A 24,429-nucleotide genomic window follows, 5' to 3' on the forward strand; every position below is an offset into this window, starting at 1 on the left:
TCCTCCCCTCTGAAAATTTACCATATATCTACCCCACTTACTTTTTAACCTCTTCTTTGTCCATGGAAGAGCCTTCCCTCTTATTTTCTGATTGTGTGGTTTCTTGAAGAGGTTCTTAAAGATCCTTTGGTAGGAGAGCTTGTCCAGTCTCTGTTGGAAATCCAAACATAACGAATCATCTGGATATCCTGTATTCCCACTTTTTCCAAACCTATATATATATTTCTAGACAGTGTTGTTATAGGAGGTTATTCTATTCCAGATACAGGACTTGGCCTTTGTTGGATTTTACGAAGTTCCTCTCATTTAATTTCTCCAGTCTGCTGCCATGCCTCTGAAAAAAACAACCCTGCTGTCCACCATACTGACCTCCTAATTTCTCTGATAATTTACAAAATTGCTGAGTGCACTCTGTCCCATTACCTAGGTTGTTAATAAAGACAGTAAACAGTACTGGGCCAAATACCGGTTTTTGACTGGTAACTTGTTACCAGTTGGATTTTGTGATACTGAGTGCAACCCTTTATGCCTGATGATGGAATTATTCTCATGTGTTATCATGTATTAATCTAGTAAATATCTCAATATCTGGGCTGTAAGGATAATACAGGAGACAGTGGCAAAGATATTGTTGAAGGTAAGGTGAAACAGTATACATTGCTGTCATCAAAGAAGGCAATCAAATTGGTGAAGTGTGATTTGCCCTTGGGAGATCTGTGCTTCCTATTTCCATGCCTTGTAAGATGACTTGGTCCATAACCTTCTTGGGGACTGAGAGGAGGCTGATAAGCCCGTAGTTCTCCAGGTATTCCTTGGCCTTCTTGAAGACTGATAAACAAATATATTACTTTAGTTGTCAGGAACTTTCCTTGATTGCCATGACTTTGTGAAGTTGATGGAGAATGGCCTTGCAGTGGCTTTGGCCAACTCCTCCAGTATGCTTAAGTCCTTCTGACCTGGTCCCATGGACTTGTACAGATTCGATCTGCTAGAGTTTTGCTGTAGTATTTTCTTCATTTTGACACTGATTTAGTTTAACCCTAATGTTAATCTATGCCAAGTTTACATTTGCCCTTTCCCTCATGTTTTTTGTTTTGTTTAGGGTTTTTGTTTGTTTGTTTTGGTTTTGGTTTTTTTTTATGGACAATGTTTATTTGTCCTTGAATACTGCCCATGAAAGTTCAACTCTCAGCTGCCTCATTTAGCTCCCTTCTATCAAGCTTCTTCATACTCAACTTTCCTATTATGAAGCAGAACATGCTGTAGTAAATTTGGATATTCAGTTGCTCCTGCAGTGATACTGAATCTGAGTACATTGTGATTGCTGTTACTGTGCTGTTCCTGCACGCTGCTCAGGATAGTCGAGAGTTCCATCTTCACTCTTGAGCATCATGAAAACCTTGATTTGTGTCTAAAACGTTGCTCTTGTCACCGGACTTCAGTGTAATGCATGCTCAGACTTTCTGAGGGCAGCTGAAGCCTGACATTGCTGCTGCAGTTTTTGACTTCATGCCACCCCTCATAATGTGTGTTTGGGAAGACTACCAGTTGCACTGGAGAGGGTGCTCATCTATGTACCCCAATCACTTCTGTTCCTAGCTGGCCACTGGAGAGACGTTTTTATTTTTATTTTTTCTTTTCTATCCTTGTTTTCATAAGTAACTTTGAAGGTAATGTATGGCATGAACTATGGATCCCACTGAAGTTTTCTCAGCTTTCTTTGTGCAACACCTCATGATAAATCACACCTCCAGTTCTTTCTTGTTGGCTTCTCTGCTCTCATACACTGCCATAGGGAGTGAGAACCAAACACTGGGTTTTCCTCTCCTTCTGCTGTCACCTACTGCCACATCACCGGGACTTATCTCTCATAGAACTGCAGTGTGCCTAAAGATCATCTCAACAGATGCCGATACCTCTTTGTCTAATTCTTCAACAGTTCAATGCTTTTGTTGTCCCTATGTAGGTGTTTACAGTGACCTTTTTTGTCTCACTCCAGTTGAGGATTCTTCCCAGCTACATACAGTTTATAATTTTCTTAGAAAAGGCCAAAAGTCACTTGCCCTATCTGCTCACTGGGGTGGATAATCCCATGTGATAGTGAGATACTCTGCCCTTTCAGAGATACAGCACATTTACTCTGTGTGACTGCCAGCAGTATTAGTGTTCTCTTCATCCAGTCCTGCTTCCACTTGCAGCATTTAGATTGAGAAGCATGAAACATGAAATGTGGGAAGTAAAATTAAAATTGTGTTGACTTGTGCTAAGATAAAAAAGAAATTCCCTCCATACTCCCTGTGCAGCACAATACATCTGGTTCTTGTGCACAGAAAGCAGCCAACCCATTGAAATTTTTGGCTTTTTCTGATGTTTTAATTTATACAAGGGCATGTTTCAGTTTGGAATTGAATCAGAACAGATTACTATGTGTGGAGAACCTCCCTCCTAAAATAGACAAAACTTAGATAAGAGATGTTATTGTGGTGGGGACAGTGGGAGGGATTTGAAAGCATGCATTTTAAGTATATTCATACTGTTACCAAGTCAGAATTGTTATCTGTGCTCTGCCTTGCATCATATCTGCATTATCCCCTCAGGATTGTTGAGATACCAATCTCTCTTCATTAAAACAAGAACAAAAGCCAAGTGATTGAGATTCCTGCTTGGCTTACCACATTTGGAAAGCTAGCATTCTTTCGACAGTGAGGCATGACAAGCTACATCTATACTAGAAACAAAATGTAATTTAGGAAATAACTTTCAACTAGCACGACATCAAACATGATTTTGTATGTAATTTAGATTGAGATTAAAAACATTTATTGCACATGCATTACTCCATTTATTGAGACAAGTCTGTATTTATTGATGCTACTGTATTCTGAAAATGGCTTGTAAGCATTAGAAGGCATTTAGTCATTTGCTGGACTGGTTAGTTTGAATGTGCTAATTTAGTTAGTAAATTTAGTGAGTTAATTAAACTATAGAGGAGTTCACAGATATGTTTGGAAGGAAGCAATTAAATTAATAAATACAAAAATAATTCATAACTGCTATTAGTCCAGTGCAGCAGATTGTTGTCAGTGGATTTGGTACACTGTAGTAAGCGAAGGTGGTGAAAAATGGCAAAGACTAAAACCTTGTGTCTTCACATTTTTGCTTACTTGCCTGTTAACTTTTATTTTACATTACTTTTAGTTTAGGTGTTTTAATATTCTGTTGTTACAGCTGTACTTAGAGTGTTCAGCTTTAGCAGTTAGTTCCAACTGTAAGGGGGGTAGTCTGTGCTTTAAAGTGAAGCATATACCCATCTCATTTTGGGGTACCTATTTTTCCTTATATAGCTTAGTAATTTGCTTTAATATTGCTATTATTGATGTTAATATTATTGCTATTAGTACTAGCAGTAACAGATCTTTTAAGGAATGCATGATGTTCTTGCCAAGGCCATATTTTTGTACATAAGAATTTATTTTGAACAACTGAGGTTTTTTGCCTGAGGACATCAACCATTGCTATAAAGTTTTTTTTGGATGTTATTTAATTATCCCAGAAAAATGAGCAAAATAATGCAAAAATCCAGGTCATGTGCATTCATAAACTTCATTCTGTTCTGAAGTTTTGCTACCCTCATAACTTCGTAAAATCAGACTTTTTTCTGGTCTAGCACAGAACAGAACTTGTCATAAAGCTGCTTACTATGTTATCTTATTTTCACCCCAATCACTTTGTAACTCTGTGTGTGTAAGAAGAAAAAGGCAGAACAGACTTCTACAAATACAGCAATTGAAAATGTTTATTTTCTTCTACTCTTATTCTTACAAATAATTTGTTTTGCTCTAGAAGAGAAAAAATTCAGTCTAATGGTGGAGATTTTAGAAAGATGTGAAAAGAAAGGTGAAAGAAGAAAGAAGAGTTAGAAGCAGATTCTTTTACTAAAGATCTGGTTAGCCCTGTTCATTAGTCATAAAAATATGATGTGTGTTAATGGATCTTCATGATTTTCAGTGTAAAGCAGTCTATTGTGTAAGAATGGGAACACGCACATATTTTTGGAAGAGTGATTAAAAACCAAAGAAGGTACAGAGGTATGCACCAGAATCAATACTTTTGAGAGCCAAAGTGGCTGTGAGAATAGTATTTTTTTATTTTTTTTTTGCCTCTGCACTGTTTCCTGGCAAATAGCATAATGAATGAAGATATCCACATTCGATTTCAGATGATTTCAAGAGGGCAGCATGCAAGCTATTACCAAAAGAAGTGCAGAAACAAACAAAATGTACAAGCACGTACATAATAATTACATAACAAAAATAGATATTTTTGTATGCACACAGACACATATATATAGTATCTCAATAATATAAATGCCAATATAACAATTCTATAATTCCAATAGAGTGTCATGATATTCAAGTTTTGGGGTTTTTCTACTCCTCTTTCTCAGTGGAGTGACTGATCCTTGCTTGCATGCCACTCACATTGAAATCTATCTGCTGCTTCTTGCTGTGGTGTAGATTTTGTGGGATTAACTGGAACTGCTTTTTCAGAGAGCCGCAACTTTCAAAACAATTTTGGATTTAAAAAAAAAAGATCTCTAGCTGTGAATGTTTTTTGGATTAGGGAAAAGGAAACAGTGGCAAAAAGAAGACATTATGGGCTGACTACAGCCCTGCATTCCCCTTGCACTGCTAGAGGGTAGGAGGTAGAGGAATCCAGAATGAAGCTGTGAAGTTTGTCCTGTGAAAAGGTGGTGGTGATGTGGAAGTGTTTCAGATTTGTCTTCATTTCTCACCATCCTACTTTTGATTTGCAGCACAATTAATTTATGAGAAAGCAGCTGGATGAGCATCTGGCAGGCAGCCAAGCTGCCTACACCCTACATTGGTTTTAAAATATAGACACACACTTCTTTCTGTCCCACCTTCCCTCTGCTTTCTCTAGTAACTCACAGATTAGAATTAACATTAAAAGTGTCTGAATTCAAAGCACTGTGATTAATACAGAACACTGAATACCTTGGATGAACATTGCCAGAAATTAGCTTGTACTGTTTCTAAGAACATGGCTAGGGAAGAATGCATTGTTTAGTCCATCTGAAAGGTTAGCTGGGCATTGCCCATGAAAATACCTGGCACTGAGGCAGGGCCTGTCATATGTTACTGATTTGAAATTTCTCTTCTCATGAGGGATTGGTTATGTAGTTTCTCAGTCACTGGTAACATGCAGGCCAAAAGGATGTCTCTACCCAGATTTTAAAATTAAGGATCACTCAGTTTCCTTTGCTACACAGAGGAAGCATGATTCACTGATGTGCCACCTCCTTTTTTTGTAGGACATTTTGGATGTTGTAAAGCTAAAATGTGGGTATAGATCTTTTTCCTTTAACTTAGATCCTCGTCCTCCAAGGTAACTTCAGGTGTAGTCTTAATCTCTCTTTGAAGATCCCAAGCAGCATAGAAACTAGTGGAAAATTGAAAATTCAGGGCTTCAAGAAAATTTATTACAGGAAAGTTTTCTTTGGTTCTGAGTTTAGAACTCAAGTATCTCCCTTTAGGAGGCCTTGCATTGGAGATTAATTTTAAGTGAGTTCCCTCTTCTTCAAATCTTTGTTCTTTCAGTATTTTTTTTCCCCAACTCTTTTTGATTTGTAGTGATTGCATTTTCAGAACAAAAGAAATGTGTACAGATGCAAGCTTTACTGCGGATCTCTAGGTGTTCATTGATTTTGGGTAAAAGAACTGGGTAATTTCAGTAGGCGCTGAAAGTTTTCAGTAGGTTTTCCATTGGAAAAAACCTCCACTGCAAGGTGAGGTTACAGAATCAGCTAGGAGACCAGCAGACTATTAAAAATGTTGCTATTGAAATCTAACAGTATCTTTCAAAAGCACAATGTCTTGTTTCTTGAACTCTAAAAATGTTGGTTTGGTTGTGATTAAGACCTAGGCCTTTTTAAGTGTGCATCACACTGAATATTGTCGAAAATTGCTAAGCAAATGTTTGTGGCATTGAATTGTTATAGAACAGAGTGTATTCCAACCTGCACTTTAAAGCAGACACATACTCAGTGGTGATTTTTCAATGAAGTTGGGCTTTTTTTCCTATTAGAGAAAATTACTCTATTTTATTTTTTACCTTGAGAATACTGGGAAATCTTTTATGTATATTACACTTAAAATTAATTTTGAGGTTTTTGAGCTTTCTCTCTTTGCAGTGGTGCACTCAGAATAGCCTGATTTGAGTTTCAAACCCATTTCAGTATTCACAGGAAAGTAAGAGATTTAAATTAATGGACTTTTGTCAGATTCTGAAGTTCTTCAGTAGTTCAGGCATATGCTAAGAGGGTTTTGCAGTTATAAGCTACTGTGCAGAAGCTGTCCCTTTTCTGTAGTGGATATTGAGAATGTTTACAATTTCTAGTATTTTTTTCTTCTTAGACAAAAACTGCATTTAATTTTTGAGTGTTTTGCTATAGTAAACTCTCTGAAATTTAGAACACACTTCAAAGGACTCACTTCAGCAGAAAAAGCACAAGAGAATTCTTAAGAAACAATTCCTAGTAATAAAGTAGTTTTTATTACTTTGCATTTAGAATGCTAAACTAGTGTTCAATATCAACCACTGACAAAAGGCTAAGAGCTATAATACACCCATCTGAGGACTAATTGTTAATGAGGTATAATTTGATGGAGAAAGCTGATGATATCTGAAGAAAAAACCAAAAGAAACAAAAGAGCCCCATGGCTGCATAGAAGTGCCTTATTAACAGTCACACTGGGCATCCTGTTGAATGAGCTTTATTTATCATGTTTTTATAGCTACCTCCACTGAGCTTTCAGCTTCTGGGAGAAAAATATGGAAATACACTACTGTTCCCCCAGTGTAGCAATCAAAGGGTTTCTAAACCAAGAACATTGGAAAAGAGGCTGCAGGAGGAGGAGAATGTCACACACAGCAGATTCAGAAATAAATTTCTTCAATTGGACTCCCTATCTGAGATTGTTAATAAAATTTCTGTGTGTCGCTGAAATTTAGGAGATACTTTTGCAGCACTTAAGGGCTCTGAGTCTAACGGTTGAGTAGAGCTTCCTACAGCTGTCCTGTGTCTGCTGAAATATGGAAGTCAGCAGGGAGGGAAATATGAAGAAAAATGTTGGAGATTAATTGTTAAGATGACGATGAAGATTGTTCAGTGACTGTCTGCTTTTCCAAGATTCCTTATTAATGTGGAATGAAGTAAACACCTTTCTGTAAAATAGGCATATGTTTTCCATCAAAGCAGCTGTTCTATTATCTCTGCAAAATCGGTCAATTATGACTCATTTGGATCTGAATGTTTGGCTTTTAGAAATTGGATAGAAATTACTAATTTCAGATAGCTAATGCTAGGTTGCCAGATGTCACTGACCTCCACTAATTAGTAACTTGAATGATGTCTAACATGTAACCTGGAGGTGAAAAGCTCTAAACATCATTGACATTGCTCCAGATTATTCACTAATGTCAAAAAAAGAGAAAAAATAACATTCAGGCTTTTTCATAACCTCACCATTATCTCAAATCTTCACAACAAGATTGTGACTTAAAGTTGGATTATGAGTCTCCTTGTTTCAGCTGCTCGTTCCTTTGCAATTGGAGTCCGTTATGTTCTCCTGAAGACTTCATATTCTGAGCAGATACTCTTCTTAGTCCTGATGCTCCTGTTTGTCTTTCACACCCTGGATTTCTGTATAATTTAACAGTGCAGCTACACTCCAGTGATTGTCCTAGTAGCTATAGTTTCAAGCTTTCCTATTTCAATAAGCATCTTTTGTGCTTTGTGTTTGGTGAGAAATTTTCTCACTCTGTTGTTTACTTTTTGCCTGTGCCCACAGCTTACAGTATTATCTATGTGTTGATGACAATAATTTGCGTACCTCTTTTTGTTCTTCTCCATATTCATGCTATTTTGTATCTCAGATTATCTTAGTATTTGTCAAATTAAATCAAATAATTTTAAAGTGAACATAAACAAAATGGAAATTAATTTGTTTCTTCCTTCCCTGAGTAAACTGTTGCCAACTCTTTGAAAATTTTGTGGTGTTTTTCTTATTGTGTTCCATTTTGCTTCATCTGCTTTCTTAATGTTTTGATATATCTGTTATCCTTAAATGTAAAGAAGAAAACTCAATTTTGGCTTTCCAAAATCACCTTTCTGGTCAATTAGTTTAACTAGAAGAATGTAGAAAATTTCATGTTTGTGCCTCTTTGCTGTTGAACCATTTATCTCTTCACTAGTTTTTCACTGGACAAACTGCATACATTGATGGTTCTTACATGTCTTCTGTTGCTAGCATTCTCTTTATTCTTTGCTTCAATCTGTTCAAAATCATCTTACCTTGATTTGATTACATATTTTATTGAAAAATATGTATGTTAAAATTCATTCAACAGTTGTCTCTTTGCTGTCTCGTAGGAAGCTATTTTTAGGCTAACTTTTCAAAATATTTTTATAATTGCAAATAACTATTATTTTAAAGTAGCTGTAATATTTTCTGTAGAATGACAGATGGGTAATACTATTAACAGAATCAAGCTTGCCAACACTAAAGCCTAATGGGAAAACTATTTGAATAAATAAGTAAAAAAGACAAGCGGAAATTAGGATAAAATAATTATTCTCTTCCTAATGAGACATTAAGAGCAAAATTATATACGTACATATAGAAATAGAAAGATTTCTTTATTCTTAGTCTCAGTTATTCAGTATGATTTAGAAAGTATTTTAATTCAATCCTCCACTATATCTCTCAGATTCATCTGGATTTATGAACTCATATCTAAAAGCTGTCTCTGATATCCCAGGGCAAGATAGGGTATGTTTGCTGTGCTTCTCAGAAATTATTTCAGGAAGGTTTTTGATTTGCACACAGTCTGAAGTGTCATACCTTCCTTGACTTCCTATGGCTGAAAGGTAAGGAGGGCTGATTGGTGTGCTGCTTCTTTAATCCCACATCCTATGCCAGTATGGCTGTCTTGAACAGCAAGTTAGCATGACACAAGATGGACCGCTCTCCATTGCCATCTCCTTTTAATTCCCATGTTTCTTACCAGCAATGAGCTGGTGTCCAGGGAAATAAACTTCATCTTGCCTGTGCTCAAGGTCCAAACCAACATTTTGTGGCAGTCTGTTGCCAAAGGACTCTTTTTCACTTACTCTATTATTTAATCTGCGGTTTTGAGGAGTATCAAATTACCTTGAAATACTTTTCCCTCCCTTGAAATAAGGAGAAGCCTGACATTTCTCATCAGCACCTAAAAGTTTAAAACACTACTTGTAAAACAATAACATGAAATGTTGCTTTCAAAAGGTCTGGAAGCCTACTAATTTCATACTTCTTTGCCAGAAAGCAAGAAACGCTTTAAAACTCAGTGTGCTAGCACAGATGTTAAATCTTAAAGGATTCACATATAATTTATTCAATACATTAAATTTACTATACATGGTATAGTTTCAGAATGTGCATTGAAAATAAATTGTGAAATCTCATTCCTACCTGCTGAATGGCTGCCAAACTTGGTAATCCAAGAACATTTGTTGTTCTACCCCTTTAGCACAATCCTGCATTCAGTTTTTAAATGTCCATAAAAACTGTAAAAGCCTCAGAATGCCAGATTGGAACATTCAAAACTTTGAAAGTCACAGTGCAACAGTGCTGTTGTTGTTTTTTTTTTTAATAACTCTGAGCAGGACTAAAAACCCTGTTTCTGAACATCATCAGGTTTTGGGTGGGCAACTTCTAGGTTTGGAGCTGCATTTTCCTCTGGAAATTTGTCTCTCTGAGATACACCAAAAGGATGTTTTGTGATGCTTCAAAATCTTTGCAGAAGACAAAGAAGGGGATACCCAGGTGGATGCACAGGTGGCATTTGTGAAAGTTCAATCTTGGACAGGGTCTTGTGCCATGAAAGAGAGTGGAGTAGCCCAACACTAAGGGTTTGTGAGTCGTAGTAACTAAATTCTTCTCTAATATGCTTAACATTTTCTTTCAATTTTGTCATATGAATTCTGATATTTTTCAACAACTATTTATTTGCATAGTCAATAAAATAAGCTAATTAAAACTTTGGCTACGTCATGAATTGGCAGGATATGTACTTCTCACTTTTTTATGTGCTTTGGGCCAATATTTTTGAGATAAATTTGACATCAGCTTCTTGAAGCCATATAAAGCTTAATATATTACTTCGTTTAAGTATGGAATTATATCTCTGTCGGGATCTCAGTTCTTATTGAATTGCAAACTCTGGAAAATTCAAGCATGATTTGATGTTTATTTTCTTATATTTCACTGCTTACTTTATAAGAAACTGTAATTTTCTAACTGGGTGAACACTAAAGCTGGTTCTCAACAAATGAAAACACACGTAATATTCCCAGGAGAGCTGGCTGTTACATGTTGTAATTGATGGCAAGATACCGCAGTGACTGTAGCCAATTAATAAAGCTGTTAATATGGTGTTGGACTTCTTATGTGATCTGCTGGCCTGTCAGTTCATGTGGAGATCTAAGAAGGATGCAGTTAGTCCCCAGAAACCAGCTTTTACAGTGAGCTGAAATGGGAAGCTGTTTTAAAGGGAAGTCCCTTTTTAATATTTTACTCTAGTTTTTCCCACAGAGGATGATCTCTCTCTGAAGCTGTTTGTTAGGAGCCTATTGGCAAAGACAGGCAGCTCCAGCAGTAATTGCTGCAAGGGTGAGAGGTCATGACTCTGTGGAAAGCAAAGAAAATTGTTCCTCTGGAGTATAGAGAGGTATAAATCTTTCTTAAGTGGCTTTACATATTTGCTGGAAGCAAGGATGTCATTATACCAAAGCATGCCTTAAAATTTCTGGTAACCATCAAAACCACCACTAACTCTGTGGCTGCTAATTTGCTGCTAATGTCTTGCTGGTATAGTTCTCTGTGGCTACATGCCTTCTTAGCATTTATGATCCTGACACTTTCTTTATGGCCTCTTTAAACTCAGCTTTTGGACTCCAGCATGCATGTTCATTGAGAGTTAATTAGGCAGGCTGCAAGACACCCTTGCCAAACAAGTCACAATGTTTTGAAGCCATTCCATTGCTGGACTGATGTGAACAATAAGGTGATATTACTCGTGTTTGTTGATGTATATTATTATGGTTATTGCCATTATACCCCAGCTCCCCAGACTATTGTTTAAATACATGATATAAGAGATGAAAGCCAGCAGACAATGAAAAAGAAAAAAGGAAATATCATGTAGTTGTTAATGTTTGGCATTGTGTAATTAAACCATTTTCTTTAATGTTATTTTTGCCAGTATCTAATTAGCAGAGCCATCTGCCTAAGAAGTGCTGGACCATCTGTCTGGAATACTGTTCTATTCATTTTCTTATTCTTAACTAATTAACTTCTTCCTTTGTGAAATGTAATAGTACTTTCTGTTTCTACGCTTCAAATAAGTTAATATATAAAAATACATATAAATGTGTACCTGTCTACATGTGTATACTGTATCTGTGTAGCTACAGGAACATAGTTCTGGGAGATCTGATTGTTCTCAGTTATGTGTGCAGCTTCCACTGTCACTTGAATGCAATGTTTTTTTTGTTGACCTGTAATTAATACACATCTCACCTCACATTCTAATTGAACAGTGCTTTCTTGATTTCCTGCCTGCATTTACTGATTAAAGTTATAATTGTGAAAAAGGGGCTATATTAAAGTTAATTACTTATGGGTTTGATTTTTTTTCCCCCTTTTGTATTTTTGTAATATTTTTGAAAAAAAGATTTTATATCAGTTTTCATTGAAGTTAACTTATTTACACTTATTTAGTTTGCCTGCTGCAGATACAATAGCTTACCTTTTAAGCAAGACTGTTGTCACAGAGTGGTTTGGGTGGGAAGGGAGTTTAAAGATCACCTTGTTCCAACCCCCTGCATGGGCAGGGACACCTCCTACTAGACCAAGCCCTATCCAACTTGGCCTTGAACACTACCAGGGATGGGGCGTCCATAGCTTCTCTGTTCCACAGTCTCACCGCCTTCACAGTGAATTTCTTCACTAATCTAAATCTCCCCTCTTCAGTTTAAAGCCATTACCCCTTGTCCTATCACTATGTGCCTTCATAAAAAGACCCTCCCCACCTTTCCTGTAGGCCCCTTCAGGTACTAGAAGGCTGCTATGAGGACCACCTGAACCCTTCTCCAGACTGGACAACCCAAACACTCTCAGCCTGTCTCCATTGCAGAGGTGCTCCAGCCTTTGGATCATCTTTGTGGCCCTCTGGACTTGCTCTGACAGCTATGTGACCTTTTGTTGGGAACTCTAGAGCTGGGCACAGTACTCAAAGGTAGTTCTCACAAGAGCAAAGGGGAGGGGGAGAATCACCTCCCTTGACCTGCTGGCCGTACTTCTTTTCATGCAGCACAGAATATGGTTGGCCTTCTGGGCTGGAAGTGCACATTGCGGGCTCATGTTGATCTTCTGACCAACCAACATCCCCAAGTCACCTTTCAGCAAGCTCCCTGGCAGCACGGTGTATGGTTCTGACGGTGTCTGAGTGAACTTCCCTGTCAATATTTCTATTTTCTTAGTCTGCTTACAGAACCTATTGGACATGGTGCTCCTTGCCTGGTTGAGAGCTGTGCCTGGGTTCATGGGGCTCTTCCCATCTGTGTTGCCACCCTGCTGGTCCTGTACTGTTGGTGGCTCTGGGGGCTGTGGGCAGAAAGGCAGAGGCTGCTTTTATCCTGCCTTTGCTGTAAAATGGGATTTTTCTAGAGTTCATTCAACCAAACAGAGAAGATACTGAAATATATTTCTTCCTCCAAATAATATGATTAATTTTAATACCATATTTTTTAACTTCATGTGAATGGGTGTTGGGTCTATATTTTTCTTAATTTTGAAGATAATAGTTTAATTATAAAACTTTTTTCTTCTCTGACTGGAATTTCTTTTCTCAGACTACCCCTTGAAAATGCTGGGAGGGATTTAATCTGATGCTTTTGAAGCACTTTACAAACATCAGGAATGTAATGTTTAAAACACTGATACAGTTATTTGCAGTTGAGCTTTTACAAAAAGGTGCCTTCTATCAATGTAAACTTGAGTTCAAACTTGGAGTTTAGTTGTGCTTGAAAGCCATGTTTCTGTTTGATCTGATTATATGTACGGAGCTTTGTGATTTATGTATTTCTTTTAACTTAAAAAAATCAGTATGTGTTCAAAAGTGAATGGTGAATTCCTCTCTGGACTACACTAGATCAAATTCAAGTTGTAACTGTCAAGTTCAGTCATTGGAGTTGACCACACTGACTTTCTTAGGGCTAAAAATTTTGCACTGCTCTACTGGTGACTGTTATGTAACTACCTACTGGAAAGTAATTAAGCTGATGATTGCAAATGGAAACAGACTTAGCCAAGGCATTAAATTTACAGAGGTGCTTGAGAGACCATATTGATAGCAGGATTTGTAAAAGCCATGTCACTGTAAATAGTATCAGCTTGCTGTCAGAAACAGACTAATGTGCTGCCTTAAAATCACCTTAACCTATGCAGCTAATGTTCTTTCTGGAGGTGCATAGCAATAACTGATGTCCTACCTATCCTTATTTTCTGTAGCACTTGTGTTCAAAATCCATGTTTCCTCTTTCCTCAGGGAGAACACACTTGAGTGTGTCTAATTTGGTTCAATGAATTTTGTTGCCAGCTTAGGTAGAATTATAATTTTAATTAAAAACAGGGCCGTACTTCTTTTCATGCAGCACAGAATATGGTTGGCCTTCTGGGCTGGAAGTGCACATTGCGGGCTCATGTTGATCTTCTGACCAACCAACATCCCCAAGTCACCTTTCAGCAAGCTCCCTGGCAGCACGGTGTATGGTTCTGACGGTGTCTGAGTGAACTTCCCTGTCAATATTTCTATTTTCTTAGTCTGCTTACAGAACCTATTGGACATGGTGCTCCTTGCCTGGTTGAGAGCTGTGCCTGGGTTCATGGGGCTCTTCCCATCTGTGTTGCCACCCTGCTGGTCCTGTACTGTTGGTGGCTCTGGGGGCTGTGGGCAGAAAGGCAGAGGCTGCTTTTATCCTGCCTTTGCTGTAAAATGGGATTTTTCTAGAGTTCATTCAACCAAACAGAGAAGATACTGAAATATATTTCTTCCTCCAAATAATATGATTAATTTTAATACCATATTTTTTAACTTCATGTGAATGGGTGTTGGGTCTATATTTTTCTTAATTTTGAAGATAATAGTTTAATTATAAAACTTTTTTCTTCTCTGACTGGAATTTCTTTTCTCAGACTACCCCTTGAAAATGCTGGGAGGGATTTAATCTGATGCTTTTGAAGCACTTTACAAACATCAGGAATGTAATGTTTAAAACACTGATACAGTTATTTGCAGTTGAGCTTTTACAAAAAGGTGCCTTCTATCAATGTAAACTTGAGTTCAAACTTGGAGTTTAGTTGTGCTTGAAAGCCATGTTTCTGTTTGATCTGATTATATGTACGGAGCTTTGTGATTTATGTATTTCTTTTAACTTAAAAAAATCAGTATGTGTTCAAAAGTGAATGGTGAATTCCTCTCTGGACTACACTAGATCAAATTCAAGTTGTAACTGTCAAGTTCAGTCATTGGAGTTGACCACACTGACTTTCTTAGGGCTAAAAATTTTGCACTGCTCTACTGGTGACTGTTATGTAACTACCTACTGGAAAGTAATTAAGCTGATGATTGCAAATGGAAACAGACTTAGCCAAGGCATTAAATTTACAGAGGTGCTTGAGAGACCATATTGATAGCAGGATTTGTAAAAGCCATGTCACTGTAAATAGTATCAGCTTGCTGTCAGAAACAGACTAATGTGCTGCCTTAAAATCACCTTAACCTATGCAGCTAATGTTCTTTCTGGAGGTGCATAGCAATAACTGATGTCCTACCTATCCTTATTTTCTGTAGCACTTGTGTTCAAAATCCATGTTTCCTCTTTCCTCAGGGAGAACACACTTGAGTGTGTCTAATTTGGTTCAATGAATTTTGTTGCCAGCTTAGGTAGAATTATAATTTTAATTAAAAACAGGACACAGAATGCTGAAGGTTGTATTTTGCTGTGTGAAAACTGGAGCTTCTTACTAAGAAATGTTGGGAAGAAAAGATGCTAACAGGATGAACTTTAGCTGTACAGGTCTTCACAGGCAATCAAACATCCAACATGGTATGCATATCGTATTTGGACTGCTCATCTGAACTTCATGGAAATATTAGCAAACAGTATCAAGCAGGAGAATATGCCAATTTAAGGGAAACTGTAGATAACAGTAACATCTTTAGGTAAACCAAGTTTTGCACTAGCTTTCTAAAATAACATAATCTGTATGTGTCTCTCTGGTCTTTCAGAACTAAAACTTCAAAGTCTTAATTTTCTACTGACAAACCCCACATTTTTATTATTCTATTGGAATATTTTGGTTTTTCTTTATGTGCTGAAGATTCAGGACATGTTTCTGTGATTTTTCTCCTCTTTTTTCCACATTGAAATGACATTTCACTTGGGGAGTCTCCTGCCTCTCTTCCCCCCGTGTGTTACCAATAGGCTGTGTTGAATATATTAATTTCCACTTTGTGGGAAACTCCCCCAAATTTCCTAAACTCTGGAAGAAAAAAAATCAGCTGTATTTAGAAATGCTTGTCAATGCCTGCTCTTTTCATTTAATCAGCAATAGGACGTATGAATGCAGTACTGAACTATGTGGGAGCCTTTGGGACCAAAGTATAACAGTTTGAACTACTCAGCTCTGGTCAGATGTCTTTGTAATATACTTTATTTACAGCCTATTCTGTTACTGTTTCCTCCAGAGTGGTACCCAAGGTTATAGGACTGTAAATAGACTTGATTTCAAAGGTGGCACTTAGCTTTGTCACCAGTGTGTCTGCACTTTTTGTCCAGACAATGTTACTCCTTTGGCATGTGTTGTCATGAGCAGGATTTTCCCAGAGACTTTTGGCATTTGGTTAGCTTGCAAGCATATGTATTTACGTATAGTTACAGCAGTTTATTCTATTTGGGTTCTTGCTCGTGCTGTTAGCTGTGGTATCCAGAAATACTACAGAAGGCTTTAATATTTGGTATCTTTATTTAAATCTATGCATTTCAAGGATGTCAAAGAAACAGAAGAAAGTTTGTTTTCAGTTATGCTAATATTGGTATTAGCCGTTTTATGATGTGGTCATAAAATTATTAATATTTAAGATTTTAGAGGTCTAGCTAAGATGTTTATCCTGACTAAAAGAACAAGAACTAAAAGCTAACATTCTGTGATTGCTTCCAGCTCACTACTTCTGAGCTAAGGTAATACTGGTTGTGCCACTCCTGCAGGCTCCCCCAGGATCCATCTCTGTATTGTCACGTTATTTACCGTTTCGTTCCTTCTTAGAAGTGCGACAGTGAGAAAGGTCTGTAAGGAGTCTACCCCTCCAGAGATGGGCACCTGGCTTTGCTAACACTGATACAGTGTTTTTTCTTTTTTTTCTGAATTAATACGTAGGCTGAGTCTCTTTGGTCACTTTGCAGAGAACAGGGGAACAGAGGGGGAAGATGCTGTCCCAGTATTCTCTCACTGTGATGAGAGTTAATAAAGCTTCTGCCTGAGTTGTCCTAAATTTACTTGCATTATTGTGCTCTTGGAGTTCCCAGATTCTCCAACCACAATCTGCTTGCAGAGATGCATTTTATGCTTTTCTCAGATTTCATGGAAAACTTAAATAATTGCCACTTGTGACTTCTGAATTTCCCATCTCCAGAGTCTGTTGAAAACTTTTTATGCCTGTGATATGTACTTAATTTGCTTGATTGTGACATTGTGTAATTTTTGTATTTCACACCCTTCTCCTTCAAATAACTCTTTTACCATGGACCTAGCACCAATTGCAAGATGGGTATTTTGTCTCTGAAAATTGATTTATTAATAAACATTTTATCTTTAACACAATATTTTTGTCTTCTTACTTCCTGCTCTTCATGCTTGGTGTAGTCTTCTCTGCTCAACTTTGGCAAGAACTGGCCTTCAAACCTTGTTTTCAAGAACCTGTATTACACAAAATCTTTCTACTTTGACCTCCTACTTGTAACTCTTGCATTTCTCCCGGCATTTTAATGATTTTGTGTTGTTTAGAGTTAAGATATTTGGCATCAAGTGTTAGTATCGAGTGTCACATAGCATTGATTTGGGGAGTCCTAATGGATTGATTAGGAACTTATGTTGGTCATCCAAGAGCAGTCATTTATACTGTGATATCCATTATGGACATAAATTGCTTTTTGCATTAGAAAGTCAAAGTCAAAGAGAGTTAAGTCATTGCTACCTTTTTGTCTAACATATTGTTGCTTTTTTACCTACCTCAGTAGGAGATTTCTTTCATGCTGCTAGATAAAGTTTGTTATTAATGCTAGGGTCATTCACAAGTGGATTATTCCAGAAGTTTTCAGTATATTCCCCAATATGTTGCAGTTATTAATCTGCAAAAGCAAACACTAAATGAAAAGATTTGGGATGGATAAAAAGAATTGCTGGTATTATTTTTTATTAGTCTTCTTTTTAACCCTGAAATGAAAAAGCTCATTCTCAGACTTGTTGAAACACCAATCAGAGAGTCTGCATAGTATACTCTGAAATTATTTTCCCCTTTAGTTTAAAAAGGCTTTCACCCTATTATTTTTATTAATTATAGAGTCTACTTGCTATTAATATAGTCTCCATGAAAATACAAGTACAAAAAATTGCCTATATTAAATCTGTATGAATGGTCTTTCATTATTTCCAGGTAAATAAAAATGCAAATATGCAGTTTCAATAATTAAGCAGCAGCAGTTAGTTTAGAAATCTCAGTTCTTCCTGATAAAACGTGTAGTGCTTTGTGGCATTTTTATCTAAAAAACACCTGGATGTGCACTGTCGAGGTGAAAGAATGCAAAGTAATTTAAAATGCACTCTGACTACACAGTGTAAACAGGCATTCAAATGTGTACATGTATTGGCACATAAACACCAAGCATATGATCTGCTCCACTGAACAAGACAGTTCATAAGTCATAGCTGTTGAATGTTAAATATGGAAATAATTGGAGTTACCTTATGCAGTGAAACTGTAGTAGTGCAGACTAGGCATTACAGTCCTGACATAAATTTCTTGACAAAGAGAGACAGCTCAAAAATGAGGATAAATTTCTTCTTTGCAATGCTTAGTTTCACTGTTGTCTTCTTGTATGTGTCTGCCCATTGCTCCTTTCTCTGAATGGATTTTGTAGTGCTTCTGATTAGTGCTGCAGTCATACCATAAGAAACTAAAATCTCCATTTGATGCTTGAGATGAATACTGCAAAACCAGCAACTGGGCACTTTCTTCTACAACTCAAGGTCTCTCAGGAGAGTTGATGTCAGATGCTGTGGTGATAACAGCCCAGGTCTGCTGGGGATCAACCTTTTTCTGTGTTCCGAACTGCTTACTTCAAATAAGACTCACACAAAAGTAGCTAAATAGCATGAAATGTGATTGTGGCGTTAAGTACAGTGAATCATGGGAGTGGCTAGTTTCACTTTGGATTAAGACACTGAGAAACCATTAACAGGAAAACTACATTTTTAAGAAGAAAAACTTGTAAGGTTATTATGGATAGAATCAGTAGGCCTGAAGCATGTTTCTTAATCATGGGCTTAGGTAGCTCTGAGGTTTATATTTTTGTGTTTTTTGCATTTCTAACTGATTTCTGTTTGTTGCAGGCAGTGGAATGGCAGTGTGATGAAGCTACTAAAAGAGCCTGTTACAGTAAAGGCAAATCAAAGGTAAGCATGAGACAGCTGTTCTACTTTAATAAAATGTATATGTTAATAGCAGGTGTAAGTCAGTGTAAAAATCTCTACCTGGTGCATTTTTACTGTCTCCCTCCCATAGAGTTGTAGGAGAGAAGTCTGACACTGATGTATAAGCAAAGGAATAAAAAACAATCTAGGGAGTCTGGAGTGAGAGGCACAGACATGTCATTCTTTTCTGAAATGATCAAGATCTTTAGTTTCCAACAATTTACTGTTTTGGCTCTACAACATGTCATATGTAATGGGCTGTATTATCACGTCATTTTCCGTGCTGTAAATCCTGAATAACTTTGTATTTACTTTGTAAAACCCTCCATTTGTTTCTCTGTGTATTAGATGCAATTGTACTAACATTTATATTTCATATCTATTGTCTCATTGAAGAAAATAAAATGAAATTCACTACCTTTTTAGACATGGAACTTGATATATTTTTAGTATTCAGAACCAGTTCCTTATCTGGCCAACTACCATTTCTTTTATTCAGTAAGTAAGTGTTGTGCCAAGATGGAACCTATATGGATGTTGTGTTCTTTAGTGGATCTCCTAGGCTGAAGCTAGCTAAAAATTGATTAGAAAAGCAGTTAGAAATGCGTGCAGTCTACTCCTGTAATTATTATGCTGTTTTATTATAAAAGTTAATTGAGTTAGAACATAAAGGGAAAATACAAGAAGAGTGATCACTTCAGAAATGCACATTTGATTTCAGGATCCATGTTTGGTAGAACATGTCAACATATGTTACTAATGTTCAAAACTCAAAAAAAAAAAAAAAAGAAGCTTCAAAAATGTATTTCAAATGTTTCTATAATCTAGTAGAAGAGGATTATCTTCCTCATCGTCATCTCATCACTGACTGTTGAACGTCTCCCATTAAACAGTTCATTTGCAGATTTTTTTTCACTAGGTGCTGAAAAATAATGTTGCAGTCTGCTCTTGTCCCATTCATTTCTGTTTAAGATTCAAGTGGCCTCACTTCAGAAGCAGGGCTGTGTTATATATACTATGCTGAGAGAAAAAGAGTTACTTGGGAAAAAAAAAACAGGTGTAGTGAATGTGCAATGTAATTCTCGTACATGGTTATTATCTTCATTGAGGAACATCATTCACTGTAGAAATGAGTTTACAGTACTGGTAAAAGGCATTAAGAACAGTGTTGCCTTCTGTATCCACCTCCTTTCTGTTTCTTTCCATCCCCATGTGGGAAATGTACTTAAGAGTTACTGATCACTTGCTATTAAGGTGCAGAGTTTGCTAGGTATATATAAGTTATTAACAGCTAGAGAAAAAAAAATAGGTTAGATTTGACTTAAAGATTTCTAACTTGAGTAGACAAAACCTGGTGACTCAAGTTATATGTGAAGGCTTTAATGGCAGAAATAGCATCTAGTAGGTGTTCTGATCTACAATCTTACTTGTCATTTTGTGGAGAGAAAAAAAACAACTTCTGGGACCTCATGCTTCAAGCAAATGTTTCATTTTGTAAGTTGTAATTTCTCCCTGGAAGATTTATGCTTCTTTATGTAATATATCCCTCAAGCATTCATCCTTAGTTTTCAGGTGACGATACTCTGAAGAAAGAGAGCATGCTCAAGTGACTATAGAATATGACAGATTGTATTGATCAAGGTGCATATACAGTGGAAACTATCGTGGTAGGAATGCAATGTGTTACTGAAAGTTTTTGCCTCTGTTTTTCAGTGTTTTTCCAATTTTAAAACTGTGAGAATAACACTCAGTTTTTCTGAAAGTCACAGAACACTAGAACACTGAATGTTGTCTAACATGATAATGAAAGTAATGGCAAATTTGAGACTATAGTAGGGTATTTTTGAATATTATGTTAAAAATACTGTTTGTGGTGTAAAATCCACATTCAGTTCAACAATCATAGACTCCTATGTTACTGATAAATGATTTTGTTAGGAGAAATACTCAACACTGGTGAAATACATTTAAGAATAGATCTTAGTGTAGTGTGTATGTGCAGATTTTCATCCATGTTCCTCACAGCCTTTTGAAGAAGGTGCTGATTGAAAGTTATGCTGTCACTGTAAAATAGTATATACACACTATTCTGATAGCAACCTCTGAAGTTGTTTCTAAGTATTGTTATTAGTTGGGTTGGTTTTTTTTTCCCTTTCATCTATATCCATAGCCTCACAGTCTAAAGAAGAACATTCCTTATATTTAATGACTTTCAGAGGTAATCCTGGAAGGAAGTAGTTTTCTTACTGCTACCATAGGGCTTTTTTTGGTTTTCAGTCTTTGTGGCCTGAAATCTTCATGTAGGAGTTGCTGAAGAATTCAGAGATACTGACTGAGAAAACATACTCCAGTTTCTGGGGCTTGAATTTCTGTATCATTTCTCAAGGTGACTTCAGGTTTCAGGCCAGACACATGTGTGACTGCAGGGAAACAACAGGAAAGATTTAAGACAGTATATGCAGGGCCAGCCCAGACTGTGGCAAAGGAGGGATGAGGATTACAAGGATAGCTGTGGGTAAGGTATTTATTCACATCCTCGATTGTCTTGAAGTTCTGTTGCCCGCAGAGTAGCATGGGAGCAATGAGTTTGGGCGGCAAAACTAAAAGTCAGAATGCCCTGAAACCAGAAGCCAGCTTGAACCGTGAAGAAATTCTAGTAGTTATGAGATAATGGTCAGTTAAACACAACTCTTTTTTCTTGTTGTTCTTGAGAAAGAGGCTGCACAGAATTTTTGCCTCTAGCTGTTAGCAGTAGTTGTTGTTCTGAGGTTTATTCTTTAAGAACCAATGAGGGATAAGAGCTAAAGGGAAAAATATATGGGGACATCTGTCACATTTGACAGTGTAATGTGTACTTAACTTTTGAAGGCTGATGTCTGTTATTGAGACTTCAAACATTTATCCACCAATTTAAGCTGTTGCTTAAAATAACTAGTGGCTCCAGGAGTGAGCCAGACAAAATTATGTCTTTGTGGCCAGCATACATTAGCATTTAGAAGTCTAAAACACCACACATGGTTAAGAGAATAAAATTGGCCATTCATACGGGCACTTGTGGTAGAGACTTTTATAAAGGAAAATATAAATACACATGGTAAAAATACAATAAACCAAAGAGAGATTAAAAATATAGATGTAATTAAAATCTCTTATCCCTTGCTTATTTTAAGATTCTAATGGCTGTGTGTGTTAGCATCTGAACTTTCAATAAAAGTATTAAAAAGCTAAACACAGGTGAATTTAAACTGTTAGCCTATACCAGAAACATTGCTACACATACATAACCATTAGATTGTCCTTCAACTGCCGAGTTGGTCTTAAATAGCAACCTAGTCTGCTTGGCTGCTGAATTGCTTCTGATAGCTGAGTTTTGTCTCAGATGTGCTGATATAAAAGTTAAAAGTACTTGCTAAATTGATTTATTTCTTTCAGAGATATTTTTAGAGGACAATAGGAAAGTATATCAAATAGAGCTCAAGATGAAATCAGAATAAGAATGCTCAAAAAATGGCCAGCAAACCTACCACCACCCTGCAAATTAAAAAACAAACAACAACACACAACTTTTGTTTTGAAGTCCTTTGCTTTTGCCAGTGCCGCATCTAAAATACATCTCTTTTTTTGCACTTCTGAAAAGTAAACCAGTTGAGCTTGACTCCAGAGCTAGAAAAGTGACATTGAACATTAACATTACTTAATAATGGAGTACTTTTTCAAGATGTGTTTGGGTAGTGGTTATTCTATTTGTGACTAATTTTTTGTAATTAATTTTATATTATTGTGTATTTGTCATATGAAGAAAATAGCGACTTTAAAGCTGTATTTTTTCAGTTTTGATTTTAATGTACTATGTACCCAACAAGTTTGATGTGAGATATCTGATTTGCCCTTTTGCCGTATGGATTGTTGTGAAGTTGGCACAGGACTTGGGAACATTAAAGAGAAGAATCTTGTGAATCCCATGAATGTCTGAGTTTAAAAAATTAACATTATTTTTTAACAGAAAGAGTGGGTGATGAGCGTGCAAGTAATTTGGCAATGGCACTGTTTCAGGGAGCTCTGGAATATGAAGAGGAGATGTTGGATGGGTTGTAATGTCAATACCCACTTATTTTTCCTACACTTACATTCCATGGCTTGCTGTAAAGGGCAGGATGGAAACAGCCCAAAGAATAAATGACTGTGTTATTTTCTGTGACTCTCCCAGAGCACCCTTCCCATGGGAAAAAAAACAAAGCAGGAAGTTCCTTCTTTCCCCCCCACTCCTCCCCCCCTTTTCTTTTTTTTTTTTTTTTTTGAGGTAGGTAAAAGAATCTGCGACACAGAAATGGCCTAAAATCGAAATAATGACTTTTTTAAAGGCTTGTTGCACTGCCCGACTCTCTTATATGGCTGCGTATTAACTTCTATTTGGTTGAAAGAATAGTAAGATTGCAGTTTGATAAGTCCAAGACAAAAATAAAAATGTTTTTTTACCCCGTGTGAATCAAATCTTCATTCTAAGATGTCCGACATTTACCTTTAAAGGCTCAAAAAGAAATGTTTGAAAGATACATTTTCATGAGAGACTTATGAAAATGTAGATTTGGGTTTGTTTGGTTTTTTTTTTTTCAAAGGCGTAAGGTATTTTCTGAAATGTTTTGGGGGTAGGGTAGTTGATACTTTATTTGGATAAGGAAAGGTATAGACAATAAATTCTGAGAGTTTTCTCAGAGGTCTTGTGAAGTCTTTTCCCCATCTTGTTTTGCAGTCTATTTTGTGCCTGTTCAATTTATTCAGGATTGTATTTCTTGTCTTCCAGGATGAGAGTCTGTTTTCAAGATAAACAAGCAAAACATTTAGTATAACTGTAGGCCATATAATGGGACTTCTGCACCATTACTATTACATGAATTTACTTAAATGACTCCACTAAATATCTGTTAGAACCACAATATTTTAAAGCTTTGCATGACACTATCTTTTGAATGAATGCTAGAAAGCATTCAAGTGGTAGGTTCCAGGAAACTATATTTCTTCAAGCATACTGTTGATTTTTGTTCATTTTATTAGTTAGGGACATTGATTTTACAGGAGTGTTTGAATCTTTCCTACATACAATTCTGCGAGATTTTTAGGATTTCAGAAAAAAGTCTTTCTCTCTGAATAAAAAGTAGAAATTTCAGCTGTATTCTGAAATGAGAGAAATGCACATTGTAAACCTTTCACACATCCTAATGGGATAAAAACCATAAAATTATTCCTAAGACACTAGCATCTATGTATTGAGATAATGACATTTCTTGAAAAATTTCAAATAAACTGAAACAGAGATACTTCTAATAAAACATTGTGCAAATTATGAAACTAGTAATGACAAATCAGCATCTGACCATCCCAAGAATTTTATTTGCATCGGTTTCAACATACTCGTTTTGCTGACAACCTGTTCTTTCTCCTGTTTTCCTCCCAGCTTTCTCTCTGGGCCTGATAACGTCTTCTAAACCAGCATTTGATCTGTTGAGACAGCAGTGTATTATTTATTTCAGCGTCTATCACTTCAGAGTTTAGT

At 36.6% G+C, this 24,429-nt stretch overlaps 1 protein-coding gene across 1 annotated transcript in view; it reads left to right on the top strand.

The window, feature by feature from the left end:
• SEMA5A (sema domain, seven thrombospondin repeats (type 1 and type 1-like), transmembrane domain (TM) and short cytoplasmic domain, (semaphorin) 5A) overlaps positions 1-24,429 on the top strand; it is a 241,042-nt gene that overhangs the window by 74,354 nt on the left and 142,259 nt on the right. The window contains exon 4 of the mRNA XM_010001362.1: positions 18,798-18,860. Coding sequence (XP_009999664.1) covers positions 18,798-18,860 — 63 coding nt within the window. The remainder of the gene's footprint in view (positions 1-18,797; positions 18,861-24,429) is intronic.

The sequence above is a fragment of the Chaetura pelagica genome, unplaced genomic scaffold (genome assembly GCF_000747805.2).
Source record: "Chaetura pelagica isolate M959 unplaced genomic scaffold, ChaPel_1.0 scaffold317, whole genome shotgun sequence".
NCBI lineage: Eukaryota > Metazoa > Chordata > Aves > Apodiformes > Apodidae > Chaetura > Chaetura pelagica.